Source organism: Pseudophryne corroboree, chromosome 2, assembly GCF_028390025.1.
Source record: "Pseudophryne corroboree isolate aPseCor3 chromosome 2, aPseCor3.hap2, whole genome shotgun sequence".
Classification (NCBI taxonomy): Eukaryota; Metazoa; Chordata; class Amphibia; order Anura; family Myobatrachidae; genus Pseudophryne; species Pseudophryne corroboree.
The window spans coordinates 283,093,962-283,117,266 of NC_086445.1; the positions used below are offsets into that span (position 1 = coordinate 283,093,962).

General features: G+C 44.0%; 1 protein-coding gene across 2 annotated transcripts in view; it reads left to right on the forward strand.

The window, feature by feature from the left end:
• The window catches only part of VWA8 (von Willebrand factor A domain containing 8), an 875,413-nt gene that overhangs the window by 196,670 nt on the left and 655,438 nt on the right, over positions 1-23,305 (forward strand). For both annotated transcript variants that reach the window (XM_063952874.1, XM_063952875.1), the window contains exons 6-7: positions 266-433; positions 18,732-18,896. In XM_063952874.1, the coding sequence (XP_063808944.1) occupies positions 266-433; positions 18,732-18,896 (333 nt within the window). The remainder of the gene's footprint in view (positions 1-265; positions 434-18,731; positions 18,897-23,305) is intronic.

A 23,305-nucleotide genomic window follows, 5' to 3' on the forward strand; every position in this document is an offset into this window, starting at 1 on the left:
GCTGTTGTAATATTGCAGTTCGGATTTCAGTTTATTGCAATTCATTGTCACCCTTCCTTTGTCTTTTTTTGTGCCCCCTCCATTTATTTCTTTCTTTCAGAAAAAGAATACATCTTACATAAAAATAAAATAAGGGGTGTCTCAACAGCTTCACTTCATTGTTAAACTACAGTATACACTTATTTTATATTTTTGATTTGAACTGTTTCAAGTTAATACAGATATATGCCGCTAACATTTAGCTAATGTCTTTGTTTATTTAAAGTGTGCGGTCCGTGCTGCCACAGAAGGAAGGATCCTGGTGTTAGAAGGATTGGAAAAGGCAGAGAGGAATGTTTTACCAGTTTTGAATAATTTGTTGGAGAACAGGGAGATGCAGCTGGAGGATGGACGGTTCCTTATGTCTGCAGAGCGCTATGATAAACTGCTTCAGGTAAATACCTAATGTATCAAATTCCTTTACATAGTCTCATTCTAACAATGAGAGAAGCTGCCTTAATCTTCCCCTTTCCCACATTGAACTAGCAAGCTTCCTATACACTGTTTACCGCAGCAAGATTGAACGTAGCAACCATAACAATGATGATATCACCATTTACCCAGTCAGATATCTGTAATACATTGGCTGGTCACATGACTGGTAGCACCCAGCATAGGTTCAGATGTTCCTGCTGGGTAGTGAAAATGTCCTTTTGTCCTTTATGAATGTATCAGTTTATAAGGTAGGTTCTGCTATTAGCTGAGCATTTTTCGATGGCTAGAAGAATGGATCCTCCAGTTAAAAATAAAGTGGTTGTTCATAAGGAGTGTGTAGTAGCCACGCTTATACATCCAGGTGCTGCTCAGGGCACACTCACCATTGCTATCTTTTTAAATTTTACCTTTTACTTGACTTCACTTGAGCTGAGCTGCTATTATAAGGCAAGGGATGAGAGACTAGGGGGAGATCCCACATGGACTGTTATTCAGAATAACGTCCTTAAGGGAAAGGCTTCTATTTATTGGTGGTGTTCTTAAAGCTTCCCTTTAAATGAAATGTATTTGAACTGCTTACTGAATGTGTATGGTGCTTTTCTGCTATATTTTACCTTTATTTTTGTTTATTATAACCAGTCTGGAGATTTGTATATATACTGTATATCTAGTTCACCAAATCTTTGATGGTGACCAAAATCATATAAGTATTTTTATGTCAGTAGATCACATTTGCTTCTTCACAACATCAGGTAATCATTTCCATACATTCAGAATAATAAAATTGAAGTTTTGTACCGGAACCAATGGGTTTTGCTCATGTGACTGGAACACTCCATTCATACTAATACAGACATCTCAATGTAAGCAGGAGGGCAGTGGCAGAGACTTCAGCCATTATAGAAATGCTGTAACTCATGGACGTCCACATGTTTTTTTTTATTGGAGTGCCGTATAAAGAAAATTACTTTGGACGAAGATCCACAAAATATTTTCTCTCAGTTATTTTCTCAATATTTTCTCATCTTATTTTAAGAAACACTGAAACTAATAAAAATATCTTGAAATATATGTTATGCCTCACAGCAGTGTCCACAATTCATATAATGTCACACAGAGCAGTGTCCTCAATTCATAATATGCAACACAGCAGTGCCTTAGTTGATAATATACCACACAGTGTTACCCCAGTTGATAATATGCCATACCGTAAAGCCCCCAATTGACAATATGCCGCACTTTGGTAATGTACCACACCATAATGACCCCAACTGGTAATATGCCACACAGCGCCCCCTTCAGGCATGCCACTCTATATTCCTCAGTCCCCTTATGTCCTTATACTGTACATCAGCTTAGAGGCCCCCCCTTGTTACTTACTTCACTGAAAAGTACACATCAACCCAATTAAGTAGACTAGCTGAGAATGAGAGACGAAGGGGTCATTGATGTACAGTATAACTTCACTTTTACTCATAAAGAATAACACATTTTAATTAGAAGTGTAATTTGCACTTTGGATATAGGACAAACAAGTTGTTAGAGGGGTTTAGCCTATCTATAGCCTGAAAGGTTGTTGTCCACCATATTGAAGATGGAGTTGGTGCCATGTGATACCCTGCAAAGTAATGGCAGCTCTAAGGGGATTATGTGCAGCAAGGCAGGCTGTGGTGCTGCACAATATACAATGCATCTTTCTCTTACATCCTAGAGGATGCTGGGGACTTCGTAAGGACCATGGGGAATAGACGGGCTCCGCAGGAGACATGGGCACTAAAAAGAACTTTAGATATGGGTGTGCACTGGCTCCTCCCTCTATGCCCCTCCTCCAGACCTCAGTTTGATACTGTGCCCAGAGGAGACTGGGTGCACTACAGGGAGCTCTCCTGAGTTTCCCTGAAAGAAAGTATTTTGTTAGGTTTTTTATTTTCAGTGAGCCCTGCTGGCAACAGGCTCCCTGCATCGTGGGACTGAGGAGAGCGAAACAGACCTACTTAAATGCTAGGCACTGCTTCTTAGGCTACTGGACACCATTAGCTCCAGAGGGAGTCGGAACGCAGGTCTCTCCTTGCAGTTCGTCCCGGAGCTGCGCCGCCGTCCTCCTCACAGAGCCGGAAGATAGAAGCCGGGTGAGTATAAGAAGATAGAAGACTTCAGAGGCGGCAGAAGACTTCAGATCTTCACAGAGGTAACCAGCGCCATTTTCTCCACAACACACCGCTGAGAAGCTGGCTCCCCGGACTCTCCCCTGCTGAACACGGTGACAGAGGGTTTTAAAGAAGGCGGGGGCACATATTTGGCGCAGTGTATATATACATATATAAAAGCGCTGTATATCTCTGAGAATATTTTCCAGGGTCCTTGGTGCTGGGTGTGTGCTGGCATACTCTCTCTCTGTCTCTCCAAGGGGCTTTGTGGGGGAATTGTCTCCAGATTAGAGATTTCCCTGAGTGTGTGGGGTGTCGGTACGCGTGTGTCGGCATGTCTGAAGCGGAAGGCTCTTCTAGGGAGGAATATTTAAATGGAAAAATAGAAGATGAAAGAAAAGGAGAAGAAAAATAGAGAAGACAAAATATAGGAAAGTGCCAGACTGAATAAAAATTACAGTGCTTTTATTTAACTCAAATTAAAAATCTTTATGAACACAATAAAACATCAATGGGATCTATTTCCCATGTTAGTCCATTTGAATATAAATGGATCCACACAGTCACAGCCTGATCGGCTCGCAATGTCCTGGGACCTGATTTCCTTGGCCACAAAGGCTCCCAAAAAGTAATCAGTGTTCTTTGTAGTTTAAAAGGTATTGTGCTTTAAAAACGTCACATTACGGTCCCCTCATTTGTATCATATGTAATTTTTTACCAATAAGATAGGACCATAGGAACCCGGTGCAGTAACAGAGACCCAGACCCGGATCTAGACACAGAAATCCCTGATTCACCCTGCGCAGTCCCGGGAATAACCCAGGTAAATTGCAGGGTTGTGGACCTGGCTATTCCGCTGTCCCTTGTTAGCATGCTAGCCACTCAGGGCCTCATTTACAAAGGATATCTGTCAAAAAGCGCAAGATTCGGCGTCATACCAAAAGTTGCTTACTGAATTTGCTTCAATTAATGGAACAACTATTTAATTAATTGAATTATTAAGTCCAATTAAGGTTTGGATCCAGCATATATAAAGTGCATGGATTGGGATTGCAGCTATCCCTGACGAAGCCCCTGAGGGGGGGAAACGCGTTGGAGCTGCATTCAGAATCTGTCACCCGAGTGAACGCCGCTCACCCACACCCCGCTCACACCCCCGGAAGCCACGGACCGCGAAACCGGAAGCCAGAGTGGTGTTGCTCGTAACCCACCGGCAGTGCAGGACGAAGGAGCACTGAGGCTCTGGGAGGCGGCGGCGGGCGAGTCTACCAAGGAGGGAGCTTGAACGGAGACCAAGGCGGGGAGACGGCGGACAGAGAAAACTACAGAAGGTACACCTGACATACATTTTGTTGACAGGAAATGAAATAGTACCCACTACAATCTGGAATAACTCTGTTACTGCACCGGGTTCCTATGGTCCTATCTTATTGGTAAAAAATTACATATGATACAAATGAGGGGACCGTAATGTGACGTTTTTAAAGCACAATACCTTTTAAACTACAAAGAACACTGATTACTTTTTGGGAGCCTTTGTGGCCAAGGAAATCAGGTCCCAGGACATTGCGAGCCGATCAGGCTGTGACTGTGTGGATCCATTTATATTCAAATGGACTAACATGGGAAATAGATCCCATTGATGTTTTATTGTGTTCATAAAGATTTTTAATTTGAGTTAAATAAAAGCACTGTAATTTTTATTCAGTCTGGCACTTTCCTATATTTTGTCTTCTCTATTTTTCTTCTCCTTTTCTTTCATCTTCTATTTTTCCATTTAAATATTGCGCCTGGAATTCTTATTTTTTAAGCTACAACCATTTAGGGTAACGGTTTGTCCTACGGCTGCAAATTTAAATACAATTTTCGTTAAGGAGTTTGCGCAGATAATATTTCCCTTGTTCTTCTAGGGAGGAGGTGGAGCAACGCCGACACCTGACTGGTTGGATATGTGGAGTGTTTTAAATGCAAATGTGAATTTATTACACAAAAGGTTGGACAAAGCTGAGTCCAGGGAAGGTACAGGGAGTCAAGCTCTGCCTTTCACTATGTCGCAGGGACCTTCGGAGTCTCAAAAGCGCCCACTATCCCAAGTAGTAGACACTGATACCGACACGGATTCTGACTCCAGTGTCGACTATGATGATGCGAAGTTGCAGCCAAAATTGGCTAAAAATATTCATTATATGATTATTGCAGTAAAAGATGTGTTGCATATCACAGATGACCCCTCTATACCTGACACGAGGGTCCACATGTTTAAAGAAAAGAAGCCTGAGGTTACTTTTCCCTCTTCACATGAGCTAAATGAGTTGTTTGAAAGGGCTTGGGAAACTCCAGACAAGAAACTGCAGATTCCCAAAAGGATTTTTATGGCGTATCCTTTCCCGGCCCTGGACAGGATACGGTGGGAATCTTCCCCAAGGGTGGACAAAGCGTTGACACGCTTATCCAAAAAGGTAGCGCTGCCATCTCAAGATAACGCGGGCCTCAAGGATCCTGCTGATCGCAGGCAGGAGACTACCTTGAAGTCAATTTACACACATACTGGTACATTACTCAGACCGGCAATAGCGTCGGCTTGGGTTTGTAGCGCTGTTGCAGCGTGGACAGATACCTTATCTGCTGATACTGATACGCTGGATAAGGAAACCATTCTATTGACCTTGGGTCATATTAAGGATGCGGTCCTATATATGAGAGATGCTCAGAGAGACGTTGGCCTACTGGGTTCCAGAGCCAATGCTATGGCGATTTCGGCTAGGCGAGCCCTGTGGACCCGACAATGGACGGGTGATGCCGACTCGAAGAGGCATATGGAGGTTTTGCCTTACAAGGGTGAGGAATTGTTTGGGGAAGTTCTCACGGACCTGGTTTCCACAGCTACTGCAGGTAAATCAACTTTTTTGCCTTATGTTTCCTCACAGCCTAAGAAAACGCCACATTATCAAATGCAGTCCTTTCGGTCGCATAAATCCAAGAGAGTACGGGGATCTTCCTTTCTTGCCAGAGGTAAGGGCAAGGGGAAATAGATGCCAACTACAGCTAGTTCCCTGGAGCAGAAGTCCTCCCCGGCTTCTACTAAATCCACCGCATGACGCTTGGGCTCCGCTGAGGGAGTCCGCCCCAGTGGGGGCACGTCTTCGACTTTTCAGCCACGTCTGGGTTCAATCACAGGTGGATCCCTGGGCAATAGACATTGTTTCCCAGGGATACAAGCTGGAATTCGAAGAGGTGCCTCCTCACCGGTTTTTCAAATCGGCCCTACCGGCTTCTTCCCCAGAGAGGGACGTAGTTTTAAATGCAATTCAAAAATTGTGTCTTCAACAAGTGGTGGTCAAAGTTCCCCTGCTTCAGCAGGGGATGGGGTATTACTCAACCTTATTTGTGGTCCCGAAACCGGACGGTTCGGTCAGACCCATTCTGAATTTAAAATCCTTAAACCTATACTTAAAAAGGTTCAAGTTCAAGATGGAATCGCTCAGAGCGGTCATCGCCAGCCTGGAAGGGGGGGGGGGGATTATATGGTGTCCCTGGACATAAAGGATGCATGAAAAAAAACAAGGAAGGCTGCGATGTATGTCAGGAGATGATGAAGAGAGAGAGAGCCGACGTATGAAATATGAAAAATGTATTACATAAAAAGAGCAATAAAACAACACATATATGTACCAATAAAATAAAAGGGTAATGAGAGTAATAATCACACCTTAATGGTCTCAGAGTATATGGTGTCTCCTGTTATGTAACACAATTAGAGGACAAGATGGTAATAAATGTCAGATTTCCGCAGACTGTCCGCCGTAACTGGGCTAAGAAAGGGTGCACTGCAGCACAAACAGTTCCAGATAGCGATGTGCTTGTGATCATCAGGTATAGTGTACAGATAGTATTACCTCTTCCGTGGGCTGGTCGAGAGCCAGGCGTCCCCGGCCGTCAGTCCTGCACTGCCCACATCCGCTATGCAGCGAGGAGAAGGAAGGATCACTTTGTAAAATCACTGGCTGTAGAGGCGTATCGTCCAGCGGTCGCTCTCAATAAATTGGCAGTCAAACGGAGATCCAGTTTGGTCAATGTGAGTGACACCTGATGTAGCACCTGAGCAATGTGTGTGAAGAGGCGGGGCCCTGACGCATTTCGTCACATACCATGTGACTTTTTCAAAGGTGTAGTCCTGCCTCCCAAAGAATCTGTATTTATAATCTGGTCAATTATAGATCAGACCTGTGTCCGGAATCAATGCTTGATTAAGCACAATGCGGCTCATAGGTGTGTGCTCTCATATCTAAAAATCACGAACGTCGGCTCTCATATAACAATAGAAGGCTATAGAAACAGAATATACAAAGTATACACAGCTGATGGCAAAACTGACTTGTATTTTATATTAGCTCATATTATAGAAATAGCAATAAATACTAAAGAGGAATATATATAGAAAATATACATATAAAAATATATATTTCAATAAAAAAGAGACTAAGATTATCAGCATACTGAGATGGCATTCAAACATATAAATATATTCACCCATATAATTGGACATTCCCTCAATAAATTGGTGACTCCCAATAGAATTGAACAGACACAAACTATACATATGTATAGCAATCAATTTAGAATAAAAAGATATACCTGTAACTCGGTAACATAAAAACTGTGTTTATTGTATGATCAATTTATGTATTTAAAACTAGAAATAAAAAATAAAAACAAAGGACAAAACGACATCATCTAATAATAAACCTAATAACGCTCCTGGATACGAACCCGGAGCCTCGCTGGACAATACAGATGTATCCTAACCATCTACGCCACTGAACCCACTGAATACACAGTGGATAAAACATATGAAGTAATTTCACTCCCTCGAGTGTGTGATAGTTATCAGAGGAAAACAATATAGTATGTACATGCCGTGAATGCGGAAGATGGCAAGGGCAGAATATAACGGTTATGTAGAAGAAAGACGCTATAGACACTATCAATAGACCCGCTAATGTGGGCATTTGAGTCTCTATTTATTTATTTAAAGAGACACAGTTCCCACTTCATTTGGGCGGGTATTGAGTCCAATTAAATGAAGATGCAGCAACAGATGAAGATATAGCATCAAAATTAGCATGTCAAATCCAGATGACATAATTCACAAGAGAGTCATTACCATTAATAACATTTTATTCTACAAATAAATTAACTATTTCATTGATGATTGTGTGCTGAATGTATAAAATAAGGGGGATATCTACAATGATGTGAGATATATGCAGACATATGTAAAACCACTAAGGCAGATAAAGAAAAAAGGGATAACACATCATTCCTAGACATCAAATTCGATGCTTTCGTTAACCCCTCTGGTATAAGGGATCTCAGCCTATGTATCCAGTAGTTCTCTCTAAGACATAATTTCCTGTATCTATCGCCACCGCGTATTGTGGGCATAATAGATTCAATGCCGACCAATTGAATGTCATCTGGATTTTTATGGTGTTTGTCTGCAAAGTGTCTAGAGACACTATGGAACGTAAACCCCTTTTGAATGTTGCGTCTGTGTTCGAGAAATCTAATCCTCAATTTACGAGTTGTCCTACCAACATATATTAAGTTGCATTTGCAGATGAGAAGATAGATTACAAAAGAACTATTGCAATTTATGAATGAGCGTATCTTAAGTTGTGGCGAATTGGGGACACTGAGGCTCTTGACATTATTCTTAATATATGAACATGTGATGCATTGTTTCGCACCACATTTAAAACATCCTGTGATTTTAGGTAACCATTGGGAAGTTGTGGCCGACACTGCACTATCACTCATCCCTCTCCTATCCACAAATAGACTGGGTGGAAGAGATTGCTGTAAGTTGTTAGATTTCTTGAAAATCACTGAGGGTTTATCATTTAATTCAGATCTTAGTACCTGATCTGTGAGGAGAATGGGATAATTGTTTTGAATAATGTTCTTAATCTTTGATGAAGAACAGTTAAATTGTGACAGAAAATGGGGTTGGGTTTGTTCAAATTTATGTGCCTGAGCTTTATGTATTAAAAGATCCTTTCTATCTAGGGCATCTGCCTTTTCACGTGCTGACTTGATTAATGCTCTGGGATAACCTCGATTCTCAAAAGATATAGAGAGCTCATCTGCTTGCCGTTGATAGTCAGCAATGTTACTACAGTTGCGTTTGATACGTCTTAATTGTCCAAAAGGGACATTATTTAACCAGGGTTTGTAATGTGAACTATTGTAGTGTATGAAATTCAAAGTGTCAACCTCTTTCCGGAATGTTTTAGTGGAAATTTTCCCATCGACTATAGTAAGTGAAATATCAAGGAAAGAAATAGAGGATTTATGTGAAGTGCCCGTGAAACATAAATTAAAAGTGTTATTATTCAATTGAGTAATGAAGTCGGATGATACAAAGATATCGCCATCAAAAATAAAAAACAAGTCATCTATGTAACGGCCATAGTAGACGAGGTCCGCGCCAAAGCTCCGCCCCCAGACATGGCAGTCCTCAAAGGCGCCCATGTAGAGGTTTGCGAAGCTAGGCGCGAACCTCGTCCCCATGGACGTTCCAAGTGTCTGTAAATAATATTTCCTATCAAAAACAAAATAATTATGAGACAAAATGAATGAAATTGAGTCAAGTATAAATTTTTGTAACTCCAAATCAATCGAATTTGTTTTTGATAAGAAGTTCGCTATGGTGGATAGACCCTTCTGATGTGGAATGTTGGACTATAACGCCTGTACATCACAGGTCATAAAGAAAAAGGAATTTTTCCAATTTATACTGGAGATGGCATTTAAGAAGGACGTGGTATCTTTGATATGTGAACGTAACGACGAGGCAAGTGGCTGTAAAAAATAATCTCTGAAGGGCTAATCTCTCTTGAACAGAGAGGTTATGTCTGTATTTAAATCTTTTAGATTCCTTCTGGCATAAGACGTTAAAGTCGTCCAGTGTTTTTTTATAAAATATCTCAATGGGTGGGCTCCTGTGATGTAAAGGAAAAAATTGTGATTTATTCCTAAATCTAAAAGTGCGTTCATTAGTACGTTCTTGATTATAAATCGGACCCATAGAGTTGGATATATGGCTCTCTTGAAATAAGGACTCTAACATATCTAAGCTGGTTCTATCCTGATCATCAAGTACAATGGGTGTACCATCGAGCTTGCGTTGGGTGAGATTCTTGGTGGCAAAGTATCTTTTACGTGCTAACATTCGAATATATGTGTTTAGCTCCACAAATAAATTGAAAAAAGCAGGGGGTTTTGAAGGGGCAAAGGATGCATACCTTCATGTCCCCATATATCCGCCTCATCAGGCGTTCCTGAGATTTGCTGTACAGGATTGTCATTACCAATTTCAGATGTTGCCGTTTGGGCTTTTCACGACCCCAAGGATTTTCACCAAGTTAATGGCGGAAATTATGGTGCTCCTGGGCAAGCAGGGAGTCACAATTATCCCGTACTTGGAAGATCTCCTAATAAAAGCGAGATCAAGAGAGCAGTTGCTAAACAGCGTATCACTCTCCCTGAGGGTGTTGCAGCAGCACGGCTGGATTCTCAATCTCCCGAAGTCACAGTTGGTTCCAACGACCCGGTTGCCTTTCTTAGGCATGATTCTGGATACAGACCAGAAAAGGGTTTTTCTCCCGAGGGAAAAGGCCCAAGAACTCCTGAACTTGGTCAGGGACCTCTTGAAACCAAAAAGGGTGTCGGTGCATCACTGCACTCGAGTTCTGGGAAAGATGGTGGCGTCTTACGAGGCCATTCCATTCGGCAGGTTCCATGCGAGGACTTTTCAGTGGGACCTTCTGGACCAGTGGTCCGGGTTGCATCTACAGATTCATCAGATGATCAGCCTGTCCCCCAGGGCCCGGGTATCTCTCCTGTGGTGGCTGCAGAGTGCTCACCTTCTAGAGTGTCGCAGGTTCGGCATACAGGACTGGGTTCTGGTAACCACGGACGTGAGCCTCTGAGGATGGGGAGCAGTCACACAGGGAAGAAACTTCCAAGGGCTATGGTCAAGCCAGGAGGCTTGTCTACACATCAACGTCCTGGAATTAAGGGCCATATACAACGGCCTTCGTCAAGCGGAGAATTTGCTTCGCGACCTACCGGTTCTGATTAAGTCAGACAACATCACCGCAGTGGCTCATATAAACCGTCAAGGCGGAACAAAGAGCAGGGTGGCAATGGTGGAAGCCGCCAGGATTCTTCGCTGGGCGGAAAATCATGTAAGCGCTCTGACAGCAGTCTTCATTCCAGGAGTGGACAACTGGGAAGCGGACTTCCTCAGCAGACACGATCTACATCCAGGAGAGTGGTGACTTCATCAGGAAGTCTTCGCAGAGATTGCAAGTCAGTGGGGACTGCCTCAAATAGACATGATGGCGTCATGCCTCAACAAGAAACTTCCGAGGTATTGCGCCAGGTCAAGGGACCCTCAGGCGGTAGCAGTGGATGCCCTGGTGACACCGTGGCTGTTCCAGTCGGTCTATGTGTTCCCTCCTCTTCCTCTCATTTCCAAGATATTGAGAATCATAAGACGAAGAGGAGTACAGACAATTCTCATTGTTCCAGATTGGCCTCGAAGGGCCTGGTATGCGGATCTGCAGGAAATGCTCACAGAAGATCCGTGGCCTCTTCCTCTCAGAGAGGACCTGTTGCAACAGAGGCCCTGTCTGTTCCAGGACTTACCGCGGCTGCGTTTGATGGCATGGCGGTTGAGCGCCGGATCCTAGCGGAAAAGGGCATTCCGGATGAGGTAATTCCTACTCTAATAAAGGCTAGGAAGGACGTGACAGCAAAACATTATCATGGTATATGGAGGAAGTATGTGTCTTGGTGTGAGTCCAGGAATGCTCCTCCGGAAGAATTCCACCTTTACCGTTTTCTTCACTTCCTACAGACTGGAGTGAATTTGGGCCTAAAATTAGGCTCCATTAAGGTTCAGATTTCGGCCCTATCCATTTTTTTTTCAGAGGGAATTGGCTTCTCTCCCAGAAGTACAGACTTTTGTAAAGGGAGTGCTGCATATCCAGCCTCCTTTTGTGCCTCCAGTGGCACCATGGGACCTTAACGTGGTGTTGAGGTTCCTTAAGTCTCACTGGTTTGAGCCTCTTCAAACGGTGGAATTAAAGTATCTCACTTGGAAAGTGGTCATGTTGTTGGCCTTGGCATCGGCAAGGCGAGTGTCTGAGTTGGCGGCTTTATCTCACAAAAGCCCCTATCTGATTTTCCATGTGGATAGAGCGGAGTTGCGGACTCGTCCTCAATTCTTGCCTAAGGTGGTTTCATCTTTTCATATGAACCAACCTATTGTGGTGCCTGTGGCTACGCGGGACGTGAAGGATTCCGAGGTCCTTGATGTGGTCAGGGCATTGAAAATTTATGTGGCCAGGACGGCTCGGGTTAGGAAAACAGAGGCTCTGTTTGTCCTGTATGCAGCCAACAAGGTTGGCGCTCCTGCTTCTAAGCAGACTATTGCTCGCTGGATCTGTAACACGATTCAGCAGGCTCATTCTACGGCTGGATTGCCGTTACCAAATTCGGTAAAGGCCCATTCCACTAGGAATGTGGGCTCTTCTTAGGCGGCTGCCCGAGGTGTCTCGGCATTGCAGCTTTGCCGAGCGGCGACTTGGTCGGGTTCAAACACCTTTGCAAAGTTCGACAAGTTTGATACCTTGGCTGATGAGGACCTCATGTTTGCTCAATCGGTGCTGCAGAGTCATCCGCACTCTCCCGCCCGGTTTGGAGCTTTGGTATAATCCCCATGGTCCTTACGGAGTCCCCAGCATCCTCTAGGACGTAAGAGAAAATAAGATTTTAAACCTACCGGTAAATATTTTTCTCCTAGTCCGTAGAGGATGCTGAGCGCCCGTCCCTGTGTGGACTAAATTCTGCAAGACTTGTATATAGTTTTGGCTTACATAAGGGTTATGTTACAGTTTTGATCAGTCTCGGGCTGATGCTGTTTTGTTTCATACTGTTAACTGGTTCGTATATTCCATGTTATACGGTGTGGATGGTGTGGGCTGGTATGAATCTTGCCCTTAGATTAACAAAAATCCTTTCCTCGTACTGTCCGTCTCCTCTGGGCACAGTTTCTCTAACTGAGGTCTGGAGGAGGGGCATAGAGGGAGGAGCCAGTGCACACCCATATCTAAAGTTCTTTTTAGTGCCCATGTCTCCTGCGGAGCCCGTCTATTCCCCATGGTCCTTACGCAGTCCCCAGCATCCTCTACGGACTAGGAGAAAAAGATTTACCGGTAGGTTTAAAATCTTAATTTTTTTTCACCTGGATTCACCATAAATCGCAATACGTTTAATGCCATGTCCTTGATTGAAAACTGGTGGTATTTTTTTGCAGAGGTGGAACTAGTGAGTGGTGGTCCCTTGTGCAAAAATATTCTTTGTATCCTGGCCACCACTATGCAAAAGAATGCTCTTAATTTACATTATACTGTGCACACTGCCCTCTCATTAACGTTATATGCCACAACGTGCCCCCAAATCACAATCACCCCACTGTTCCCCCAAATTACATATTATGCCCTGGTATGCCTCTAATTAGCATTAAATGCCACAATGTGCCCCTAATTAACATTACGTCACACTGTGCCCCAAATCAAACACCCCAGTGTCCCTCTGAAATCACATAATATGCCCCAGTTTGCCCCAAAATAACATAATGTGCCCCCAAAACACATAATGTACCCCAGTGTGCCCCCAAATCATATAATGTGCCCCCAAATCACATATGCCGCAGTATGTCCTAAAATCACAGAATTAGGCCCACTTGCTCCCAAAACCCATAATATGCCCACTTTACCCCAAAATAAAATCCTATGCCCCAATACTACCCCACAATATGAAAATAATATTTTAATAACTTACCTGTGCTGGGTCATCACTGGAGACTGCCCACAGCACAGAGTCCTACCTGGCTCCATATTCCTCTCACAGACTGCATGTGATGACGTTTCATGTGGTATAAAGGTACATGCTGTCGCACATGCACAGCTCATTTTTGGCTGAAGTTGTGTTACTGCTGTGGTGCTGCTCACTTGTAAAGTGAAGCATCTGCGGGCCAAGCTACGGAGCTCGGCTGGCTAGTGGACATTGTGCTGGGACTCTTGGGAGCTCGGGGACACGGTATATGTTTGCCCCAAATACCCCCAAGAAGACTCCTCTCCTCCGTTATTTTTTGGGGGGCATTTTCCCCCGGCAACAGCAGTGCTACAGGTGAGCAGAGGTGAGAGGAAGGGCAGGAAAGCGGAGTGGTCGCCAGTGCTGCCCCCTACTGCATGTACAGTTGTTCTTGCTGCATTACTCCTTCTATTACAGGTTGAGTATCCCATATCCAAATATTCTGAAGGAATGGAATATTCCGAAATACAGAATATTTGGAGTGAGAGTGAGATAGTGCAACCTTTGTTTTCTGATGGCTAAATGTACACAAACTTTGTTTAATACAAAAAGTTATAAAAAATATTATATTAAACGACCTTCAGGCTGTGTATATAAGGTGTATATGAAACATAAATGCATTCTGTGCTTAGATTTCGGTCCCATCACCCTGATATCTCATTATGTTATGCAATTACTCCATAATGCGGAAAAATCCCATACCCAAAATATTTCTGGTACCAAGCATTTTGTATATAGGATATTCAACCTGTATAGTACAATACTTGTACAGATATGAGCAGACCCGCGCACAATGTGGCTAGCATGCCCTGTGCTATGGCCTCCCACATCCCCTGGTAAAACCATATTCTAGTTTTCTAGCATAGATGTTACCACTGAGAGCTGTGTACCATATACACACACACTCACACACACACACACACACACACACACACACACACACACACACACACACACACACACACCAATTACATGTGGTCGCTGAGTCTAGAGAATTAGTGGCATCTCTGGCTGGCACCTGCACCTGTCAAGTAAGGACAACCTGTGCATGAGTGATCCGCTATGTGGGCAGAGTACAGATGCGGCTGCAGGCAGGGGATTAGGCACTCGGTGGGCAGAGGTAATACCTGCACAGCATGTCCTTTATCAGGCACTATAACAACTAGTGGAGCTGGGGATGTGGCCAAGCTACTGTACCTGTAATGTGTTTTGTATAAGTTATTACGTGGGTGGTACCATTGTTTCAGGACAGTAGTTTCTGGTGGATTGTCTGACATGTGGCTGTCATGTGCTGCACCATGCCTGGTCTGGGTCCTGCCCATATGGGGAGTCACTCCCTGTCCTCTTCTCCGGCCCGACCCTCCTTCCTCGTTATGGCCCGCTGCCGGCCGCAGCATACTGTGATGAGTAAGTCTGACTCATTATTAGTACTGCTGCTGATAATACAGCTAGCTTCTGGCCCCTTCACTACCGCCGGCTCCGGTGCATTGCACTGGCTGTATCGGCGATAGTTCCGCCGCTGTCTGTGTTAATCTACTGAGCCTGCGAATTACTTCAAGCACTTTGTGCCAGCAATCTATCTAGAAAGTTAAGAAGAATTGTTCATGTAATAAGCCAGGAAGTGCAACAAGAGCTATCTATACACAATTAGGGTTAATTTAATGTAACAATTGCCATCTGGAACTTAGGTGTAATTTTATTATATAGAATTAATTACTTTTCTAACACACATGTACATTTAATTACATTAAGAATGACGTATCACCTTGTGTAAACTGTTTGTCTTATTTTAAATCATCCATTTGAGGTCCCTTTTTAAAATTAATTTAATTATCATTGCTAATGTAAAAGGAAAATTAGCTTAGTTTGTAATATGAGAAGATTAGTAGTGTGCTGCGTTGACTGTTACACCAAACGGCTCTATTTCCCCTGGTTTTGTCAAGCAATTTTAAAAAAGAAAAATAAATTCTGTTTATTTTGTTTCCTTTATTCATTCTTCAGTTGTGCTGTGGTTTATTATATCTGGAAGTATCAGTTTATTGTATATTTGCTATACTAATAAGGAGAAGATAAATAAAAGTCACTGCTCCACAAATGGCTGTATGATTTAAGAGAATAGACTTGTATGCATGGTGTCATTATTCAGTCAAAAATAATATACTGTACTACAGTTTTATCTTTGAACTACAGTAGATCATGCTTTCATAAAACTGGATAAATCTTCAACTGAATTGTACCCCTTTCAGACTTAAAACCTGGCTTTAAACCAGGACACTGATCACAGGTTAAAGCCAGGGTTTTCTATACTTACCCCCATTCACACATTGGTTAAGACTCTATTCCCGAGTCGTCACCCTTCACACCGGACCTGGGTCTTCTGGCTTACAGTGGGCGCTTGGAGATGATGTCATCTCCAAGCGCTACTGTGCCCCACCAATTCATTTCTTTAAGGCATGACCCAGGTCATCAAGACCTGAGTCATTCCTTTCACGCACACTGTATGCCAGGGCACTGACCTGGGTTGCAAGTCCCAGTAATAAACCTGGTTGATAGAAGGGTCATGGACCTGTCAGCTGTCAACCCAGGTCATTCCTTTCAGACATAAGCCGGACCCGAGTCGATGAGCGTGTGCCTTATGTCTGAAAGGGGTATGATTGAAAGTACCCAAAACACATGCTTAATCCCCCTATTTATTCAGGAGGGCAGGACATAAAGAATCTACACACAATGTAAGCAAGCCATTCTCAGCCGCATGTTTTTCGATTCCTCAATCCAATCTGATACACCAACCAAAAATGCCTGTCAGCGTCCATCGATGATCAGTGATCCTTCTGGGAAATGGGGAAATTCTGTGTTAAAAATCCATGATTCACTGATCCCTATAATTTTTTGTTTGGGATCAGCAAATCGGGAAATGCGCGATGTTGGATTTCCCCCAATTCCCTGACCGAGGCTTCAGTCACTGATGTCTGGGCCCATTTACATGAGGATAACTTTGCAAACAGTAAACAAGAGAAATATGACATCTTACATAAACTACCACACCATACCCCATTTAAATAGACATAATTACCTGCATCCTTTTTTTATCTATGAGCGACACTGCTGGGTGGATGATCTCTGCTGTAAATAAAAACAAAACATTTTACTCTACACTTTTTTATCATCTACCTAAATGCCTCTTAAAGTGTATATTAACTGAATTTGTGGTTCTGTGAACACACTTTGCTGTCCCATTTATCATGCTTATACCATCTATATTTCCATTTTTGAAAAATGTAATTTATTGCAGTAAAAGCTATAGAAAATAAGAAGTGAGTAATGGAAACAGTGTGTTTCATCCTGTAAACATCTGTTTTTCAGTCTGTCATAATTCAGCCTTCAGCCATACTGTCTCTGTGTTTGTTTGTTTTATTAGATGAATGTTGCAAATTCCCAAAAAATCCCCCTGGATTATATTCATATTATATAATATAGAAAATAATAATTACTGTAACATTAATTGTTCTTGTTGCAGGCATAATCTAATAGATATAGCTGGGTTCTATGGTTACAGGCTATGACTGTTTTGGAAAAAGTGTACATTGATTTTCTATCATATAATGTCTCATAAATAAATAGTGGCATGCGTGTTCCTCTCTGTTGTTCCAGAGATCATTTTCAACTGTGGTTGAAAAAAAAAAAAAAAAAACATTATGCAGGTTCTAGCATTTGACATTTTTTTTTCTCTTCTCTGTAAACTTGGTATCTGTAGAACAAAACACTATACAAGGGCATTTACTCTGTAATCTTTCTTATTCTAAAAGCAATGTAAGTTCTACAGACCTCACATTACTGAGTACAATAAAAACTATTGCTGCATGTATTGTTCCGTTTTGCACCATAAAGCATACTTACCTACTTTCAATTTCTCCTCTCCGGGAAAAGCCCGGAGAGGAGACAATGCAGGAGACTTTGGGGTTGCGCCGCCGGGCTGTGACATCATCAGGCCCCGCCCCCAGATAGGGAAAATGACGCGATTCGCATAATTTGAACCCCTCCCCACGGACCCCCGAATACGGGAGATTATATCTCCATCCTGCCCGCATCACTAGGGTGCGAGCAGGATGCGGGAAACCTGCCTACTCTTCCGAAGGTGCTCAAAAAACTGCAGGCTCCTGCAGCTTCTGGAAGAGTAGGCAAGTATGCTATAAAGGCTAAAGATAAAATATTGTGGGCGCACCGAAAAAAATACTTAATTAGCAGCTGCTGGTTTTGTAAAACACAATTTTATTCACAATATAGTTGAAAGTACAACTATCAATCCTTACACATCATAAAAGACTATTAAAAATAGACACGTGTCTTAAACTGGAAACTTGCTAATATAGCATAAATTGCTGGTTATTTAGACATGGAATTGCATGCATGCACCGGGAATTGGTGATCACTGATTAGTACTGCACATAGAGCTCAAGCAGGATGTTAGTATAGCAAGGCAGTTCTTATCGTTAAAAGCCTGTTTATACTTCACCACCATGAAGCTGATCCTGTGAAGTGCAGTTAGATATAGGAACACATGAGTCCTCAGAGCGGGCAGTGTCCACATCCGTATTACTGACCCATAAACATGTAATAGCGATCCTTTTTACTGACCAGTCTCAGACCTGCCGCACTGCGGCGGCTCTTTGTTAATTTGTCCTGATGTTAGGCTGTTGTATGTCTCCTGCGGCCACATGGTGCTGGGGCTGGATAGCAAGCTCGATGCTGCAGGGGACGCACATTCGCCGTGTTCCGCGACTTCCGGGTTCGGGGCTTCCGGCTTCTGGCTGCGTTCCACTGACGTGTGTAGGTCACCTGACGCGTTTCTCCGCCTCTACAGGGGGCAGTTTCATCAGAGGTAGTATGCCATAAAGTGAGGAAGTATGCCATAAAGTGAGTCTTTGCCTTAGTCTTTTGTTTTTCATTGTCCTTTGTGTGGCGGTCCAAGTTTATATAGATATTCATATTTATTAAGGATTGTAGGTCCAGTTTAATGCCAAATGATCTTTCCTACACAAAGGAACTTTTATTATTGAGTTCTCTACCCACACAAGCTTAAAGCACCTTCTGTCTTAAAATTTAACCTGCCCACCGCTTCCTAGAAAAACTGCAGTGTTCACGTTCTGCTATTTTCCTTCTCAGGAACACAGTAAGGATGAGTTGGATGCATGGAAAATTGTTCGTGTTAGTAAAGATTTTCGAGTAATTGCCTTGGGGCTGCCAGTTCCAAAGTATTCTGGCAATCCTCTTGATCCCCCACTGCGCTCCAGATTTCAAGCCAGAGATATTTATTACCTGCCATTTAAGGTAACATATGAGGATATTTGTGTGGCTTCTGTTAATACATTTTGTATATGCTGCATACATGCAAATGAGATTTCTTAAGTTTTCTAAATTATGTTAAAAAGAGTAAAGTACTTGACTACTGCTTCAGCAAACACCATTTTCTAACTTTTATCTACTTTTCAATTAATCAAATTAAGAAATCCACAAAAGTAACACAACTTAAATTGCAGTGCAGATCTACACAAGGTGCACGTACTGTTTATCACAGCAATCCATCTTCTGCCTGTTACACAGCACTGCGGTAGTACATGAGCCGTACCTACATATCTAGCTAGTGACTCGTTATAAAGTGCTTTTATATCTGTTTGACCATTTCTAATTTTCCTCGTTATTTGTGTGGCATTCCCACCTATTGCTACTGAATCAGTCAACAGATTTATGTGACCCGCAACATTGAATTCTAACACAATAAAATAAAAAATGGGTCGTCAAGCAAAATATAAGTGTGTCTCCTAGTTTTTGCTTTAGCACATAGGGGGTAATTCTGAGTTGATCGCAGCAGGAATTTTGTTAGCAGTTGGGCAAAACCACGTGCACTGCAGGGGAGGCAGATACAACATGTGCAGAGAGAGTTAGATTTGGGTGGGTCATTTTGTTTCTGTGCAGGGTAAATACTGGCTGCTTTATTTTTACACTGCAATTTAGATTGCAGATTGAACACACCCCACCCAAATCTAACTCTCTCTGCACATGTTATATCTGCCTCCCATGCCGTGCACATGGTTTTGCCCAACTGCTAACAAAATTCCTGCTGCGATCAACTCAGAATTACCTCCATAGTCATCATAACATTTGTTGATGTTCATTTTGCTGTAGTAATATGCGGGAATAGCATCCATGCTATTATTATTATTATTATTATCCTATATATATATATATATATATATATATATACCGTAGTGTACTGCCCGGCACTCCTGGTCCTATATGTTCAATGGCCTGGGTGCCCTCCATTCTGGTATGGTTATAGCGAACAAATACAGCGTCACTCCAGGGCTTGTTCAGTGCAAAATAGCAAAGTGTATTAGGCAAATCACAATTCCAACGTTTCGGGGCCCGCAGCCCCTTTGTCAAGGTGTGAATACGTGTGTGTGCAAAACCCCTTGCCTTTAAAGCTGGTGGCCACCACGTTCAAGGAGGAGCTTTCCCCGCGCTGTCCGTCGCTCTGGGAGCCGGGGGTTTCCGGCGCTGTGCGTATGACACGGCACTCGCGCCGTCTGACTACTTCCGGTCTCCCGTTGCCATGGCATCACAATTGGTCCCCCTCCTCCTTGCACGTGGTGGCCACCAGCTTTAAAGGTAAGGGGTTTTTGCGCACACACGTATTCACACCTTGACAAAGGGGCTGCGGGCCCCGAAACGTTGGAATTGTGATTTGCCTAATACACTTTGCTATTTTGCACTGAACAAGCCCTGGAGTGACGCTGTATTTGTTCGCTATATATATATATATATATATATATATATATATATATATATATATATTTCTCTGACGTCCTAGTGGATGCTGGGACTCCGTCAGGACCATGGGGATTAGCGGCTCCGCAGGAGACAGGGCACAAAAATAAAAGCTTTAGGACTAGGTGGTGTGCACTGGCTCCTCCCCCTATGACCCTCCTCCAAGCCTCAGTTAGGTTTTTGTGCCCGTCCGAGCAGGGTGCAATCTAGGTGGCTCTCCTAAAGAGCTGCTTAGAAAAAGTTATTAGGTTTTTTATTTTCAGTGAGTCCTACTGGCAACAGGCTCACTGCAACGAGGGACTTAGGGGAGAAGAAGTGAACTCACCTGCGTGCAGGATGGATTGGCTTCTTAGGCTACTGGACACCATTAGCTCCAGAGGGATCGAACACAGGCCCAGCCATGGAGTCCGGTCCCGGAGCCGCGCTGCCGACCCCCCTTGCAGATGCCGAAAAGTGAAGAGGTCCAGAAACCGGCGGCAGAAGACTTTTCAGTCTTCATGAGGTAGCGCACAGCACTGCAGCTGTGCGCCATTGTTGTCAGCACACTTCACACCAGCGGTCACTGAGGGTGCAGGGCGCTGGGGGGGGGCGCCCTGGGCAGCAATGATAATACCTTGTTCTGGCTAAAAATACATCACATATAGCCCCTGGGGCTATATGGATGTATTTAACCCCTGCCAGGTCTCACAAACACCGGGAGAAGAGCCCGCCGAAATAGGGGGCGGGGCCTATCTCCTCAGCACACAGCGCCATTTTCCTGCACAGCTCCGCTGCGAGGAAGGCTCCCAGGACTCTCCCCTGCACTGCACTACAGAAACAGGGTAAAAAAACAGAGAGGGGGGGCACTTTTTTGGCGATATTGTTATATTAAGCTGCTATAAAGGAAACAACACTTCTGTAGGGTTGTTCCTATATATTTATAGCGCTTGGGTGTGTGCTGGCAAACTCTCCCTCTGTCTCCCCAAAGGGCTAGTGGGGTCCTGTCTTCGATAAGAGCATTCCCTGTGTGTCTGCTGTGTGTCGGTACGTGTGTGTCGACATGTATGAGGACGATGTTGGTGTGGAGGCGGAGCAATTGCCGGTAATGGTGATGTCACCCCCTAGGGAGTCGACACCGGAATGGATGGCTTTGTTTATGGAATTACGTGATAATGTCAGCACGTTACAAAAATCAGTTGACGACATGAGACGGCCGGCAAACCAGTTAGTACCTGTCCAGGCGTCTCAGACACCGTCAGGGGCTGTAAAACGCCCTTTACCTCAGTCGGTCGACACAGACCCAGACACGGACACCGAATCTAGTGTCGACGGTGAAGAAACAAACGTATTTTCTCTGACGTCCTAAGTGGATGCTGGGGACTCCGTCAGGACCATGGGGATTAGCGGCTCCGCAGGAGACAGGGCACAAAAGTAAAAGCTTTAGGATCAGGTGGTGTGCACTGGCTCCTCCCCCTATGACCCTCCTCCAAGCCTCAGTTAGATTTTTGTGCCCGGCCGAGAAGGGTGCAATCTAGGTGGCTCTCCTAAAGAGCTGCTTAGAGTAAAAGTTTTTTAGGTTTTTTATTTTCAGTGAGTCCTGCTGGCAACAGGCTCACTGCTACGAGGGACTTAGGGGAGAGAAGTGAACTCACCTGCGTGCAGGATGGATTGGCTTCTTAGGCTACTGGACACCATTAGCTCCAGAGGGAGTCGGAACACAGGTCTCACCCTGGGGTTCGTCCCGGAGCCGCGCCGCCGACCCCCCTTGCAGATGCCGAAAAGTGAAGGTCCAGAAACGGCGGCAGAAGACTCTTCAGTCTTCATAAGGTAGCGCACAGCACTGCAGCTGTGCGCCATTGTTGTCAGCACACTTCATAGCAGCGGTCACTGAGGGTGCAGGGCGCTGGGGGGGGGCGCCCTGGGCAGCAATGATAGTACCTTATTCTGGCTAAAAATACATCACATATAGCCCCTGGGGGCTATATGGATGTATTTAACCCCTGCCAGGTCTCAGAAAAACGGGAGAAGAAGCCCGTCGAAAAGGGGGCGGGGCCTATTCTCCTCAGCACACAGCGCCATTTTCCCTCACAGAAATGCTGGTGGGAAGGCTCCCAGGCTCTCCCCTGCACTGCACTACAGAAACAGGGTTAAAACAGAGAGGGGGGGCACTTATTTGGCGATATGTATATATATATTAAAATGCTATAAGGGAAAAACACTTACATAAAGGTTGTCCCTGTATAATTATAGCGTTTTTGGTGTGTGCTGGCAAACTCTCCCTCTGTCTCCCCAAAGGGCTAGTGGGGTCCTGTCCTCTATCAGAGCATTCCCTGTGTGTGTGCTGTGTGTCGGTACGTGTGTGTCGACATGTATGAGGACGATGTTGGTGAGGAGGCGGAGCAATTGCCTGAAATGGTGATGTCACTCTCTAGGGAGTCGACACCGGAATGGATGGCTTATTTAAGGAATTACGTGATAATGTCAACACGCTGCAAGGTCGGTTGACGACATGAGACGGCCGGCAAACAAATTAGTACCTGTCCAGGCGTCTCAAACACCGTCAGGGGCTGTAAAACGCTCATTTACCTCAGTCGGTCGACACAGACACGGACACTGACTCCAGTGTCGACGGTGAAGAAACAAACGTATTTTCCTTTAGGGCCACACGTTACATGTTAAGGGCAATGAAGGAGGTGTTACATATTTCTGATACTACAAGTACTACAAGAAGGGTATTATGTGGGGTGTGAAAAAACTACCTGTAGTTTTTCCTGAATCAGATACATTAAATGAAGTGTGTGATGATGCGTGGGTTTCCCCCGATAGAAAATTATTGGAGGTATACCCTTTCCCGCCAGAAGTTAGGGCGCGTTGGGAAACACCCTTTAGGGTGGATAAGGCGCTCACACGCTTATCAAAACAAGTGGCGGTAC